General features: G+C 42.0%; 1 protein-coding gene across 1 annotated transcript in view; it reads left to right on the top strand.

Moving 5' to 3' along the window:
* Nucleotides 1–13887, top strand: part of EPB41 (erythrocyte membrane protein band 4.1) — a 117412-nt gene extending 103525 nt beyond the window's left edge. Inside the window, exons 19-23 of the mRNA XM_056845755.1 lie at nucleotides 2965–3093; nucleotides 7797–7898; nucleotides 11019–11099; nucleotides 11959–12095; nucleotides 13617–13887. Coding sequence (XP_056701733.1) covers nucleotides 2965–3093; nucleotides 7797–7898; nucleotides 11019–11099; nucleotides 11959–12054 — 408 coding nt within the window. The 3' untranslated portion in view covers nucleotides 12055–12095; nucleotides 13617–13887. The remainder of the gene's footprint in view (nucleotides 1–2964; nucleotides 3094–7796; nucleotides 7899–11018; nucleotides 11100–11958; nucleotides 12096–13616) is intronic.
* The last annotated feature ends 1910 nt before the right edge of the window (nucleotides 13888–15797 follow it).

The raw sequence follows: 15797 nt of genomic DNA, 5'->3' as shown, positions 1-15797 counted from the left end.
TAGTGCCGCTGGTAACTGGCGGAGTAGATATCCATCATGATGTAGCAGCCATTGATAGCCCTGTCCTCCATGAATTTGCCCACTCCTCTTACAAAACCCTCCAAGATGGCGGCAAGTTCCACAATTTAACTATGCACTGTGTGAAGAAGTACTTCCTTTTGTCTGTACTGAATCTGCCACCCTTAAACTTTACTGGATGATCCAGGGTTCTAGTACTATGGGAGAGGGAGAAAACATCTCTCCAGTCTCTAGGGTTGCCAAACTCTGGATGGGGCCTGAAAAGCTCCTATAAATGCAACTGATCCCCAGACAAAAGCGATAAGGTCCCCTAGAGGAAATGGCTGCTTTGGAGGGTAGGTTCTATGACATCATACTCCACTGAGAGCCTTCCCCAAACCCCTTCCTCCCCAAGCTCTGCCCTCAAATTTCCAGGAATTTCCCAGCCTAGAGTTTTCAGCCCTACCACTCTCTCCACACCATGCATAATTTTATAGTCCTCTATCATGTCTCCCCTTACTTGCCTTTTTTCAAAGCTGAACAGCTCTAACTGTTTTAACCAGTCCTTGGGATCTTCTGTAGCCCCCTGAAAATTTTGATTGCTCTTTTCTGCACCTTTTCAAGCTCTGCAGTATCCTTTTTCAGGTGATGTACCGTACAATATAGCTTTTGGATGGAAATACTAATTTTTCCAATAGCAAAAAAAAATTGATTTTTTCCCCTGAAAAAATATCTTTTTAAAGTAGTCACCATTCATAGCAAGGGAAGGACAAACCTTTCATATTTCATTTTAGAAAAAATGGCAGTCAGATTCAGCAACTGATAAAATATAGATGCAGAGTGAATACCAGCCTGGCATATGCTGCTGCCATGCTTTCTGTGCTACTGATACTCGTGGTGATCCCAGAGGAATATATTCAAGACCAGATGGCCTCAGTCCTGGCATTGTTTCCCTTCTGGCACAGAAAAAGTGGCTGGAGCGTGGTTGAGGGGGGTCCATCAGAACTCCCCACCCAGTTCCTCATCTGTCAGAAGGGATAATTTCCAGTGAAATGCTATAAGTTACTACAGTAGAGAGGATGCTCATTTTAATGGCACTTGGACCTGGGATGGCCATTCCAACAAAGGAAGAACTTGATACCAACTGTTTTACTTTGGCTGCAAGAGACCTTCTCTCACATTATGCAGAGTTAGCAATCGCAGTGTGTCTAGCTGCTGATAGTCTGAAAATGTTTGAAGACCAGAGACCTGGTGTTTAGTTTTTTGGTTGTTTTTTTTTCATTTCCAGATCCAATACACCTTGTTCCTAATTCTTTCTGGCCTTCCCCCCCCCCCTTCTTTTTACATATTTCCTTTTTAGAGCATGAGTGACTTTCCCTTCAAAGAGGATGCGGATGCAGTGGCAGAGGGGGAAAATATTGCCTCTGACTTTGAACGGGAGGTCTCAAAGCACTCAGTAGGCTTTAGTGAGAGCCAAATGTCAGCTACCCAGGAGCCTGCACAAACTCATGAATTTGACCCTACTGCTTCTATAAGCAGCGAGGAGGAGGAGGGTGCTGCTGCTGCTCTTCCTGAGATTGAGGAAGATATAAGGAGTGAAAAGGGATTCTATTCAGATGTGGAAAAGCAGACAGAGGTGGAGATCTCTGTAATCCCTACTTCACCTCCACTGCAGACCCATGAGCAAGAGGAGGCATGTGATGTGGAAAAGAAACAAAATTCAAGAGAACCGCTTAGAAAACTAAATGAAAACTGTCACAGCTTAAATATTGATAATGAATTTCCTGCCCTCATTCGCTGTTTCCAGGTAGTAAATGTCCACTGAGAACATCTCTCTTTATAGTTTCCTCTGTATCATTTTCTGGAGTCAATCCCCAAACACTGCAGCAAGCATATGCCACAAATCCATGAAGAAGGCTTATGTTTTAGATGGCCTGAACTGATCCCTCATGCTAATCAGATGCTTAATCTCGTACCGTCTGTACAAAATGAGTCCCCTCTTCTTCACCCTTATACTGAAATGGTTTGTTAAAAAAAATGCATTCTCTTGACTGAAGCATTGTCATGTATTTCAAAGATAGGGGAAACTAAAATTATCAGCTACGTCTTATGCGCCTGCTCTGTATTGTGAATAAACTGCAGAAAATGCAGACCAAAAAAAGTAACCAGAGTCTCAGGTCTTATTCGTCTGGTCAGTAGTCATCGAATGTGGGAATCTTCTCACACCCACACAATCTCTGTCCAATCACGATGAATATCTTGCCTGCTTCAGTGTTCTGACCGTTAATTCCATCTATTAAGATACTAATAATCAAGATGTTCTTAGATTTTGAAAAGGTGAACGGGACTTGACTGAATGGGTGAAACCTTGTGGTGTCCTTGCTAATATTATATTATCTTTTTGGCTAATTATCAGGTGGTGGCACAACTGATCTTTTTTCTGTTACTCTTGAGATATGTGTTATAAATGATAATCTGAGACTGATTTAAGAAAAGCCTAATGGGTTTCACATTTTTCACAGCATAGGTCTTCTCTTTGCACTCACTTAAGTATTTTCCCTCCTGCGTAACTTAAATCTGTTTGTCTTCTGAGCAAATTAATACATTGGCACGTAGGCTGAGTTGAGCTCCTCCAGTCAACAGACGTTCATATCCCACATTTTTTGTTTCGCTTATTCTTTAACCCTGAATCAATTTTCTGAGCCTTAGTTTGCAGAAATGGTTACGTCTGGCCAGGAAGTGAGAGAAAAATCCATTAACATTTGCATTTTGTCGCCCAGCTTTTACCTTAACAGTTGGAACCGTTAACCACTTTTGACGTGTGATTTGAGTGCAACTGAGATTAACATTGAGATTTAGCAAGTGAGCCCATTGTGCTTTTGACAGATCAGTATCAGAATGTCTCAGTGAGAGTAATAGTATATAAAGATACTAATTGTATTTTGTTTGTAAAATCCTATTTTGTAGCCGCCCCTTGTGAAGACTCAGACTGTTACTATATCTGACGTGTCAAGTGCTGTGAAAAGTGAAATTCCAACTAAAGACGTTCCTATTGTTCACACAGAGACCAAGACTATAACTTATGAAGCTGCTCAGGTAGGAAGTTTTGAATATGATGGTGCTGCAGTAGTGCCGTTTGTTTGGATTTTCTGATGCACATTAAAGAGGAGAGATTAAAGTGTTCTCTGAAAATTTAAACTCAGACCTTTAGACTGGCGCACGGTTCCTAGACATGTTTCTTCAACTCCAGAGTAACACTGCGCACTTAATAAAGGGCCTTGCTTTTGGAGCCTCAGTAGAGGCACATAGTGTCTCATCTGCTCCCTGTTACGTATCAAAAGTAAAGTAAGTTTGTCTTTAGCCGTTACTCTCTGCTTCACTCTTATTTCTTAGAGCCAAGCCAGGTGAGAGTTATAAGAAGTCCATGAAGTAATTCTCCTGCATTATAAACTTAAAAAAACAAACTTCAGAACAGCTGTGGGCAACTGGAATTGGAAGCAACACTGGGGGGGAGTATGCCTAATTTTTTCCCTGGGTCATTTTTTCCCGAGTCTAAAAGGCCTCCAAAAAAGCTGAGCATACTTGCTCGTATGAAGGCCTGCCTGTTTTTCTCCTGTGAGGAAAAATAGCACTTTTCGGGAGGCGTTTGAAGATGGATGAAAATGGCTTGGAGGTGACTGGGGAAAGCTTCCACATATCCTTGTCACATTGCCCCTGTTCTGATCCCATTTAGGTTTTCCAAGGTCACTTGGAACTTGCTGATCCATGCTTCTCCAGCCTCTGTAATGGATTACTGTGGCATACGGTTTGTGGGCTTAGCATTTTTTAGGAATACATGCAAAACTTCCTTATTTCACAGGGCTTTTCCAATTTTATATTTGAATGTTTCTGACTTGTCTGCTGGGACCTGTCAAAAGAGTTTAATGGGCTGTTCTGTTGAATTGTTTGTTACACTAATAAGGCTTTTAACTCTGCATTGTGAGCCTCTCCAAACATGATGTGGAAGGATGGGATATAGATTGACAACTGAACAATGTCCGCTTCAAATAATTGATGTCCAGTCCCAATTTCTGATCTTTTAAAGCTTGCAATCCTTAGGGAGAATTTGCTGTCTTGTGTTCCTCCTTGTTCCTGAGATCAGTAGGAGATATCCTGCTCTGCATTCTGTCCTTGACTTAGTTGAAGTTGGCAAGGCTTTCTTAGTGGTAGCACTCTGTGTGATGCGCTTTCTTGGGAGATATACCTCATTTCTTTGTTGCTTTTCGGTCAATGGGTGAACAATATGTTCACAGAGAAATGCCTTTAAAAGAAACCGTAGCAGCCATGTTGGCTCAGACCAAAGGTCTGCCTTGTAATTATTTATTTCAGTTAAACCATGCCTTTCTCCCCAGTGGACACCCAAAGTGGGCACACTGTTCTCCTCTCCTCCATTTCCTCCTCACAACCATCCCATGAGATAAATCAGGTGTCCAAGGTCATCCGTCAAGTTTTCATGGCAGTCTGGGGTTTGAACCTGGATCCTAGTTTGACACTTTAACCACTACACCATGCTGTGATCCTGTTTCCCCACGGTGCTTCTGAAAAGCACACAAGCAGGGCAAGAAGGTAATAGTTCTCAGCTCATGGTCCCCCCTCACCCCGTAACTAGTATTAGGCGGCACATTACTTCTAAAGGTAGCAGTTCCATTCAGCCTTTGTAGCGAATAGCTTTTGGTAGAGCTGTCCTCTGAATTTGTATAATCCACTTTTAAAGCCATCTATTTTGAGCCAGTTTCAGTTTTAATGTAGCAGCATTTTTATTGTTAGTGTTCTCGGACAGTATGGTTAGTTTTTTAAAAATTGGGCAGTGTTTCAAGTACCTTTAAGTAGAGACTATGGATTATAAATGCCTCCAGTATCAATAACACATGGATTATTGGGGGTGGGGAACTACTGGAAGGAGGTGTACGAATTTTTTAACTGGCTCATGTCCAAAGTTATGCGTAGGCTGATACAGAGAGCATATTAAAGCATCCATGTCTACAGCAATGTATATTTAAATGTTTTTATGTATAGTGGTCAATTTATGTATATATTTAAAGTAGAGTCACATGCCAAAAATCCCAGGGTGTGGCTTGGTGACCCCTTGCTTAGAAATTTACAGGCTGAGAGAGAGGTTTTGTAGAAGTTAACTTGAACAGGATACTGTTAGATACCCAATTACTGCCCCAGTCTTTGTAAGCGCCCTTCAGTAAAGCCCAGCTGGCCAGTTTTCTGTAAAGTTCCAATAGTTGAGCTTATGGAGGCTCGAGAACAACTGGGAAATAACCTGTTAGTCAGACTGGGAACCCACAAATGTTGATTTTTATACCTCAGAAGCGATTATAACATTTTAAGTGTTTGGGAAGCTTTGAAATACTTTGACTTACATGGAAGCTGCTTCCACCTAGTGGCTACTCTGTAGGTATCACGTTTGGCATGTCACAGAGATCTTCATACCCTCTTTTTAGTTTTTTATTTTCTCAAGACAATAAGTCATCCATTTATCTCATAACAAACTGGTACATGAGCAGACAGTTCAAGGCAAGCTGTGATAACAGATGTGTGTTAAAAAAGTTTTGGGGGAAGCTGGCATTTATGTATCAATATGAAGTGGTAAGCCATGACACTTAAAGGACATGCACAGTGCTAATTATAGTTCAGTCTGTTTTGATGAAACTGAATGCATTTCCTTTCTCCAGCACTACAGCTTCTTGTTTTTTTGCACCCCACTCCTGAGCCTAAAGGACGAAAGTCCTTAGGAGAACAGGAAGGGGCTGCGCTGGGGTTCTGGACCCCTGCACCAGTGTCCACGCCACTTACGCTGCCCAGAGTGGCACAGATGCTGGCAGGGCGGGGGCCAGGATGCCATCCTCCCAGCAGAGCCACACAGGGATGCCGGCACAGGCTCGTGCAGACGTCCGGAGAGTTGCGTTTCCATGCGCTGTCCTCCCGGGGGCATTCCCACACAAGGCCCGGGGAGGAGCTGCCTTTAGGCAGCCTCCTAAGGCCTTTCAGCCCAGGAACACCCCCTTTCCCTTTTCTTGAGATATGCCCCTTTTTTAGGTGGCATATCCCCGTGCAACCCTATGGAGCGGTTGCACAGGTTTTTGAGGGAAGGGGAAGGTTTCCTCAATGGGGGGGGGGGGGAACGAAACCTCCTTTGGAGGTAGCACAGCTGCGCTGCCTCAAGTCACCGGTGCAGCCCTTCCCCTCAGGAATCTTTTTTTTAAGGACCAACCCTTCTCCCCCTCTGGTAGCAGATCTTTTCCTTCTTCTTCATTATGGTTGACTGTCTGAACGGGGATTAGGCTACAGCCGCTATTGTCCAGAGGAAGTGTAATATCTGTTCACAGCCTAGCAAAACTTATTATTAAACATGTCTTGATCTCATTCTGATGGAGCAAAGTATTCCAGTTTAGTGCTTGTTAAGCCCAAGTGCTGGGTTAAGGTATGCTTAGGTATGTCTTTGTGATTTTGTGTCTCTGTACAGTGGCATCACTCATTGAGTGATGCTTAAGCCCTTTGAACCATTGGGAGCATGAAGTCATAAGAGCTTTAGAGCATTTTGCTGAGTGTTGGGTTTCTTTGTGCCAAAATAAGATTGAAATGCTGCACTGTGCTATCTGTGCACATTCTAGTTCTCTAGCCTTCCTAGTTGCAGAGATTAGTCTGAAAATGTGACTGTCACATGGTCTTTCCTATGCATTTGTACAGCCTGAGCCTAGGATCCCATTTGGACCGTACAGAAGTTGTTTGGGCTTGTTCCCTAAATGGCCATTGTGTATCCTGTTCCTGTACTTTACATTCAAAATTATGCTGATATTCAGCAAAACAGGATGGTGGTTGTTTTCAAAAGCATGCCTCCAAAACACTTTTGTTGCTAACTTGGCCCCACTGCCACCTTTCTGTTGCTTGTAACTTTATCTCCTGTGGATGTACATTCCATACATCTGATGAAGTAGGCCATGACTCTTGAAAGCTTATGCTGAAATTAGTCTTTAAGATCCCACTGCACTTCTTTTTAGTTTTCCCCAAAAAAACGTTCTTCTGATTGAAAATATGTTTCCCGATATCCTACATGGATATCAGGAAACTGTAATAAGTATAAAACTATAATAAGTATAAAATTGACCTGTTACTAAGCTAACTCTAGATCTGAAAACCAGCTGCTGAGAAAAAAAAAAGTAGAAATCCTGAATTTAGGAATATGGAGTTTGGATATATTGGCACGGTTGCCTCTGGTCAAGTTGTCCAAATAAATTTTATTTTATTTCAATTATACCCCTCTCTTCTCCCCAATGGGGATCCAAAGTGGCTTTCAGTGTTCTTTCCTTCTCCTTTTTATCCTCACAACCACCCTCTGGGGTAGATTAGGCTGAGAATATGTGACTGGTCCAAGGTCACCCAGCAACTTTTCATGGTAAACTGGAGATTCGAACCTGGATCTCCCAGATCATAGTCTGACATCGCCACTGCACCACCCTGGCTCTCAAAGTTCCATTTATAATACTAACCAATCTGTATTTATAATGTGTGAAGTCTGTCCATTATTCTTATGTTAGGAGGGAATCTGGGGCTGGGTAGCCCTGCACTTTAGACCATAAATGTGTGAGCCTTTTCCTGACCAGTGAGCCTTTTTAAAAAAAAAACAATAAATGCAGATTAGCAGCATTCTGTAGCTTATCACACCTTATCAGTATGGCCTCCTTTGCTGAACAGCCTACTCGCCATAGGTGAGCAAGGATTTGATTTATACCTGTTGTGTATCTCTGCCATAGACTGATGATGGCAGTGGGGATTTAGACCCTGGAATTCTGCTAACTGCTCAGACCATCACTTCAGAGACCACCACCAGCACTACCACTACCCAGATCACAAAGGTAAAAGACATTGCTAACAAAAGTGTGACCTCGCTAATAAAACTATCTGCTGTGTCAAGGGATGAATTGTGTCCTGCTGCTGCTGACTGTGTCTGGGCAGCCCTATTAACGGGACTGTGCTGGCCTCCATTGGCCCTTAATGAGTTTGATATTTAGAGGGCTTATTTGCCTTTTTTCTAGATAGGACGCTGGAGTTGATTGGGGAGGGGGTTCAGATTGAACTAACACCCAAAATATTGGCAAGTAAGGTTTTGCTGTCAGCAGAGATGTTTTCCAATATGGTAGATCATTCACAGAAACTCTCCTGTGTCATTAAAACTTTAAAAAACAGGTACCTACCTGTTACCTTAGATGTGAATTTCTTGTACATACTCAAGTATAGTAGGTTCTCTTCAGCATGACTCCCCAAAGCAATGGTGTCTGCATGCTTGTGTTTAGTTTATTGTGTGTGTGTGTGTGTGTGTGTGTGTGTGGTTAATCCTTTCTAAAGGTATTCTAAAAATCAGTGTGCAACCTGGAGTCAGGCTACAACCAATCTGTATGCAATGTGGAACAGAATGCATCTTCTGTACCAAGTTACTCCAGAGCTTAAACATCCACCGTGAAGTTCCATTTCGAACATTATGATCCTGACGCAGAAACTGTTGAGAACTGTTCCTGTATGGCAGTGCTTCACAAGATGGCTTTAAAATGGGGTTCACTCAATTGTGTGAGATGATCTCCATGCAATTACGTTGAACATTGTGACAAATGCTTTCATATATTATAATAGCTCATAGAATCCCACCACTATGCAGGCTTGATATGGGGGCTGAAATGGGAATTGTCATTCTTCATAACAGCATAGTCTTCAGTTTTGCTGCTTAAAGTGTGTGAGGGAAGGGGTCCATTGTCTTTGCTTAAACCCACTGATTCGCTTTTTTCTTCCGCAAAGAGCCTCAATCCAGGGATTTCAGCTATCCTTGTGTCCTTGTGGGTCAACTTGAACATTGGTTTAGTAACCGGACACCTTGACAACATTTCCCCTTAGGTCAAATTTTGCCTGTGGTACAATAATTACAGTTATTACTTGATAACTTTAATATGTGAAATCATCTGTGAGTCACTACAGATTTTGGCCTCTTACTGCCTTCAGATTCTTGGGATTTGGGAGCCAAGATGAAAGGTGGCAACAATCCGACTTAATTTAATGAATCTGTTATTCCCCTAAACTCTTTGTGGTTTTTGCAAGAGCTTTGGGATCTGTGTCTTGGTGACTGATGATAACAGTTTGAATTTGGGATTTGCTCATAGGTATGTGAAGAGACGTATCAGGAATATCCAAATGAACACAGTTCTTGCATAGGATCTGACTGTCGGAAAACATATAATGCATGAATATGAATAAAGTCCTCTCTTTCTCTCTCAAGTTCCTGTCACAATCTTATGTCTGTTTTTTCTGACTTAGTTTTTGCCATCTGCCTTCTTCGGGAAAGTTATACTTTTACTTCCGTAGCAAACTGTTTATCTAATTTTGGGGGTCCTTGGGCTGGATGTCCACCCTGTATTCCCCGTCTCATTTTTCACATAATCCTATAAAAATAGGGTTTCCCCTGTGTATTTTTCTTCGTTTTTCTGTGGTGTGTGTAAAAGACGCATATAGGCTGTTTAAATATCCCACTATCATTAGCATAGTTTAAGCAAGGTAACAACACATAGGATTGCAGCCAAGGTAAAATTAATAACCTTCAGAATTATATTATGAAATGTGACTCTTGTTTCGAGACCAGTAATTCAATATATAATAAGAAAATGTGGACTGGATGGTAAATTTTTGCAGTGGTCTTACTTTCTGTAACCTTCAATTCCTGAGACATTTAGAAGGCTATTCCTGACTAAGGAATCTCTGGACCAGGGGTGTCAAACTCATTTGTTACGAGGGCCTGGTATGACATAAATGTCACTTGGTCAGACCAGGCCATGCCTTGCCAGACCAGATTGGGACTGGGAGGGTGGCTACCTCGGCTGGCCCACGGACCAGATAAGAGCTCTCAAGGGGCTAGATTACCTTCTAGGTCCCTACCAGCTCTACGTTTTATATTTCATTATTTCTATGTTTGTGTCACAGCTGGGATGGTGGTTTGGGCAGTGGGACAGATCCATTGGTGGAGGCTGTACCTGCGAGCCTGCCTTCCCTGTTTTGGGGTCTCCCTTATGGGGTCTAGGGGAGCATGCCAGGTGGGGGCTTTTGACTGGCTCTCACCACCAGGTGGGATTGCAGGGATTTGCAACTCCACGTTTTCCCCCCCTAGCAGGTGGGCTGGAATGGGTTTATCGGGCTGTAGGCGGGTCATCTGATGCTGGATCCGTCCCCATGCTGCGTCAACGCTCCTGCGGTTGTGTTCATTAAAGCTGTGGCCTACTTTTCCCCAACCGGTTGTGTGTGGCATGTTAATTCCTCCCCTGCCCGACTCCCTCCCTTGGTCCTGAGTCTGCAAAAATAGGAGCAGTACATTAGTGCAGTTAACCATTTCTTTTCATGTCAGGTAAAATAAGTTACCTACTGCTTATATATCTCTGCCTATGTCTTATTTTGGATAAAGAGGATTAGCTACAAATCTCTTGGCATATGAGGAGTACATTCATCTGTAAAAGATTAAATTAAAATACATTTAAGAGATTTGTCAGAAACTGGAATAAAAATCTCTTAAATAAATACATAAATGTCTGCTAGTGTCAGTTTTGGTAGAAAATAAAACCACAGCAAGGACTGTTTCCAGTGTTTTCTTTTCCCATGCTTGCTTCTTAGAACCAGTTCCAACCTGCCTTTTCTGTAGATGTGAGCATTCATCCTCATAAAGAAGTCAGACCGAAGGACAAGGACTTGTGTTTCTGTACATGATTTTGTACTTTTGACTTTTTGTTTCTGTTAAGTACAGTAGCCAGATCATTCAAAACTGTCAACAGCAATAGAAATAGGGGAACTGGGCTGCCCAAGGAGACCTCTTGCTCTCTTCTTATTATGCTCTAGCAACATATTTAATGCCCCCCACCTTTGAAAGACTGGTTGTCTTTCAAGGGTCTTGACCTTGTGTCTTTGCAGTTGTAAGCTTCATTTTAATGTTCACTTTCTCATAACAGACCGTGAAAGGTGGAATTTCAGAAACACGAATTGAGAAAAGAATTGTCATCACAGGGGATGCAGACATTGATCATGATCAGGTAAGAAATTTTTGCTTTAGTGTCTGTTTTGAATGTTTGCAAACTGTTTCAGGCATCTTCATCACTGGAGCAGATGGAGGATCAATTAAGATGTATTGTGTGTCCTTTGAGTCTCTGAAACAATTTGGAGTTCTTCTGCAGTAAGCCAGATTTGGAACTCATTTTAAAGCCATGAAAGTTGTCACCCGTTTGATTCAGAAATGTGTTTTCCCCCCGTCATGACAGGAGAAACACCTTGTCAGAAAGAAAGTGAAGGCAGTTAGAAAAGGTTTCCATTTGTTTCATTTTGAGAATTTTATGAATTTTGCAATAGTATCTGCGTCATTTTTGGGGTGGTAATATATCATTGACTGAAGAAGCTATACAGAATAATACTCCCGTTTATCTAGAACACTTAAGCTATTGGCATTGTTATGTGGGAAGTACATGCTGGTGTGTAGGAAGAACATGAACTTAGATCTCTACTCAGTCATGGTCATCTGTCAGCAATGCTGATTCTATGACCTTAGGCAGATGATGAGAGGGATGGCATCTTGGCCATCTTCTGGTCATTAGGGGTGTGTGTGTGGGGGGGAGGTAGTTGTGAATTTCCTGCATTGTGCAGGGGGTTGGACTTGATGACCCTGGTGGTCCCTTCCAACTCTATTATTCTATTCTATGATTCTATGAGTCTTGCAAAGTAATATTGGGTTGATTAGTCTCTGTCAGATTCACCTACCTCACAGGGTTATGATGATAAAATGGAGAAGCTGCCATGGGCTCCATGAAGGATGAGTAGGATAGAAATGCAATTGATATAAAGACTACAGGTTCCCCTGAAAACAATTCAGATAAGTTTGTTTATGACATCAATCTTCAGGTTCTGGTTCAGGCCATCAAAGAAGCAAAGGAGCAACACCCAGACATGTCTGTGACAAAGGTGGTGGTCCATCAGGAGACAGAGATTGCAGAATAGCAAGGCCAGCTATATATATCATTATATATATGTATATCAAGGTAATGTTCTTTTTTTATGTGCGTGCCGTGGTGCATTCTGAAGTTCAGTAGTTTTTTGCTGCCATTGTAAATGGGGACTATTTATTTATAAGAGTTTTACCAGGAAAGCCGGTGCATTTTTGACACCTCCTCTCAGTATCACAATATTGCGAATCTGTTATAGCAAAAGCTGTGCAGAGCACAGATGGGCCGTCGGTGGGCCAGGGGCCAGTCGTGTGGACTTCTATCCCAAGTTTGATGGGGGAAAAAAGATCAGCTGTGGTGTAATGGCTTGACCATTTTGTACATACAAGAAAGAAGCCTGGGTCTCGGACTTTATTTATTTCATTTATATTGCACTTTTCCTCAAGAGAGAGACAGATGATGTCGTGACTTTTCATGCCTGAAAAATCCATTTCCCTCTACCACTTTGAAGTCTCAGTTGCAGAGTGTAAATCTTTGGAAACCTATTTTATGGCACAATGCGTAGGCTTACATAGCCCTTTAAAAGCAGACTTGGCCTGCACAGCTCGTACAGCCTGAGAGTGCAATACATACTTGCGGTTTTTACACCAGCCTGTAGTCTCTGCCATCCCTGTTACATATGCTGACCCACCAGCTACAAAATGGCCAAGTGAAATATTCCACTGAATACATGAGGGGTTCATATCTACGAGGTCTATCCCCAAGTCCCCAGTGGCGTTGCCACGGCTGCCAGGGCAAGCTGGAAATTGCGCTAAAGGATCCCCTGTGGCCTATGTTATATATCATTTAAATATGCTGCATGCAGCCTGCATTTTATTACCATTAATAGTTAATGTGGGCTGCAAGCAATGTGTAGCCTGCATTAACTATTAATGGTAATAAAGTGATCCTCAACATTGTATGAGTTGCCCCTTCCCACAGTAGATGCTCACCCCTGTTACAAAATTCAGATAAATTACAGAGGTTTTAGGATGAAGCCAAAAGTAATTTTAATTTCGAAATCTACACCCCCTTGTAATGCCGCATTATGCAGATATGTGATGTGGGAATTAGTTATATGTAGATTAGTGCTCACTGTGGGACTGACTTCCAGGTAAGCACACGTACGATCATAGCTGCACCTGCCATTTTTGAACAGGTGTTTTACTCTAGATGTCAGAAACCAAAGTATCCTTAGATGGTTTGATGCCAACGCTGGAGGCTGCCTTCAGTCAGACATGACGTTTTAAACTTACGGCTCATTCTGTATTGCACAAAATGTTCTGTGCACAAAAGAAAGTAAGAGTGTTTGGTACATTACTACTTTTTTTGGTTAGAATTAGAGCCATATCTCTCTTAAGTGTTTGTATTCTGGACCTCGTACTCCCTGTTTACTAAATGTCCAAGTCGCTCAGAGTAGGAGGGTGGGTGTGTCCATGCATGTGCTTGTGTCGAACATGTGCATATGTTGGTGTATATATGTCGATGCAACATTTACAGGGTCATGCTGGCAATTGCTTAGCGGATCTTGCGGAATATCCCAACTGACTGATGACATAACGTTTGTGTCTTCCCCAGGCGACGTCTATTTCAGTCTGAGAAAGGCCACCTGAAATATACCAGCAAAACTACAAGGAAACTACCTTGGAGCACCATGACCTCAAACTTGTCAGAGTTATTTTATCAGAAATTCTATCACTTACAACTTGGAGTTGGGCTTTTTGATGTTTACTTAGGATTCTCCTCAATACAGTGGATCCTTTTTTTTGATTATCATTTTTATATATTGTGACCGACAGTATGCCATACTTTTCATTGTACCAAAGTGTTTTTTTTTACAGGTTTTCTTTTCTTTATTTGGCATTCCCTTTCCCCAACCCCAATTTTTTTTAAACCTGTATCATGGAACTGGAAGGCTGACCAGGCACAAACATAAGGCTTACTGAAGGGGTTTTTCTTTAACTGCATTTGCCCCTCATCATTATTATCCTTCTGCCCCTTGCATTCTCACTTAGGGAATTCTCACTCATAGTGCGGGATGTCAATAATCTAGAAGTGGCTCTTCTTACTAGGAAAAGTCAACAAATCAGAGCCCAGTTTGTGCAGCATTTTTGCTCTCCTCTCGTGACTTGTCCTGGAGTTTTTATACAGATACATTCGCATTTACACAAGACACGCGTGGGTGTGTCTACCCTTTGGATTTCCCTTGCATTGTGGACTTGTGAGCCTGTAGTTGCTTCGATGTAGCAGGAAGCTGTGGTGTAATACATCCACCAGTATTTCAGTAGGATGCCTGTGTTAAGAGAGAATGGAATTTGCTTCACCTTTTATACTGTGAATTTTGACAAGGAACCTTTGCCTTCACACACACACCCCTTCTTCCTCTCTTATATTAGTTTGGGCTTCTTGGAAGACTGCATTAATCTTATCTGTCATTTCCCCCCATTAAACCAAGCCTGTTAGAAAATGAGTTTATGAGAAGTTGGAGTCTGAATGCTAAGAAGTAGGGCTGCAAATTGCAGTAATAGTTTTTGAGTCTCTCTCTCCCCCCCCCCCCCCCGCAGTCATTTGTGTTTTGTTTTGGGTTTTTTTTGTTTTGTTTTGTTTTTTTGTAGGATAAACTTTAAATTTTGTTGGGTTTCAGAAGCACTATTTAAACTTAGCACATCAGCCGGCTGTCCATGCAAGGGATGTATGATCTTTAACTGCAGTTCAAGTCGTCCCTCAGAGAGACAGTATTCCTAAGGCTGTATTCTCTAAGCAGGTGTGATATCAAAAACTCTAGGTTATTTCCACCTATTGCTGTTAAACTCAGGCTGTTTGGAGAGCAGTTAAGCATATGTAATTCTGTAATTTTAATGTTCTTTTGCAAGGTGATCTGGAAGTTCTTTTGGGATGCAGCCGACGGAATGTGCTGCTGATGGCTGTCCTTCCTTCATTTTAATGGGATTGCATGGAAAGCTTTGCATAAACCTTGCTGAAATGAATGGAAGGCGCAGAGCAGCAGGGCTTAGCAGATCGCTCCCTCGGGCTCCTTCCCTGTCATGCTGGAATGAAATAACAGAGCCCAGGATTCACTGCTGCAGGTCGCAGTCACTTCCTGCAGATGTGATCTGTTTTGCTAACCATGCAGGATCAGAGCAAGACCAGCAGTAAGATGGAGGAGGTTAGACTTTCCTCCTGATTCATTCTGTTTTTAAACTGAAGCTTTTAACATATTTTTAAGCAAATCACATTTCTGAAAAGTAAACATGAACATTCTGATTGGACATGAGATTCATTCAGCTTTTACATACGTTGCTGCCTCTTGAGTGATGGAGAGGAATCAGAATTGGGAAATGTCATGCTCCTTTTTGGCTTGGCTCTGCTTTCTTGTTTTACTTAGCTGGGTGGTATCCCCCCCACACACACACACACACACAATGGCAAAACTAAAACTGCTGACCAGCTGTTCCTTCCAGCAGTATTTGAAAACTGTAAGATATACGCCATAAGAGTTGTGAGCAATATTATTTCTGAGAGAAGTGTAAAGTTGAAATTGTACTGATTGTGCTACATAGCAGAAGCCATGGAGGGGCAGGCTCTGCTTGTAAGCTTAATTCCAGGCTGTGAGAAGCAGAAACTAAATGCTTTTTTTTTTTAAACCAGACACATTGTTAAAAGGATTTGAGTTCAGCAAACTGAAAACTCCAATTTACTTTTTGACTGTAACTTCACTGGCTAAAATGTCATATTGACTTAAAAAAAAAATTTCTCCCC

The sequence above is a fragment of the Euleptes europaea genome, chromosome 3 (genome assembly GCF_029931775.1).
Source record: "Euleptes europaea isolate rEulEur1 chromosome 3, rEulEur1.hap1, whole genome shotgun sequence".
NCBI lineage: Eukaryota > Metazoa > Chordata > Lepidosauria > Squamata > Sphaerodactylidae > Euleptes > Euleptes europaea.
Note: the sequence above shows the minus strand (reverse complement) of the source record. Positions and strands in the feature narration are given on the sequence as shown.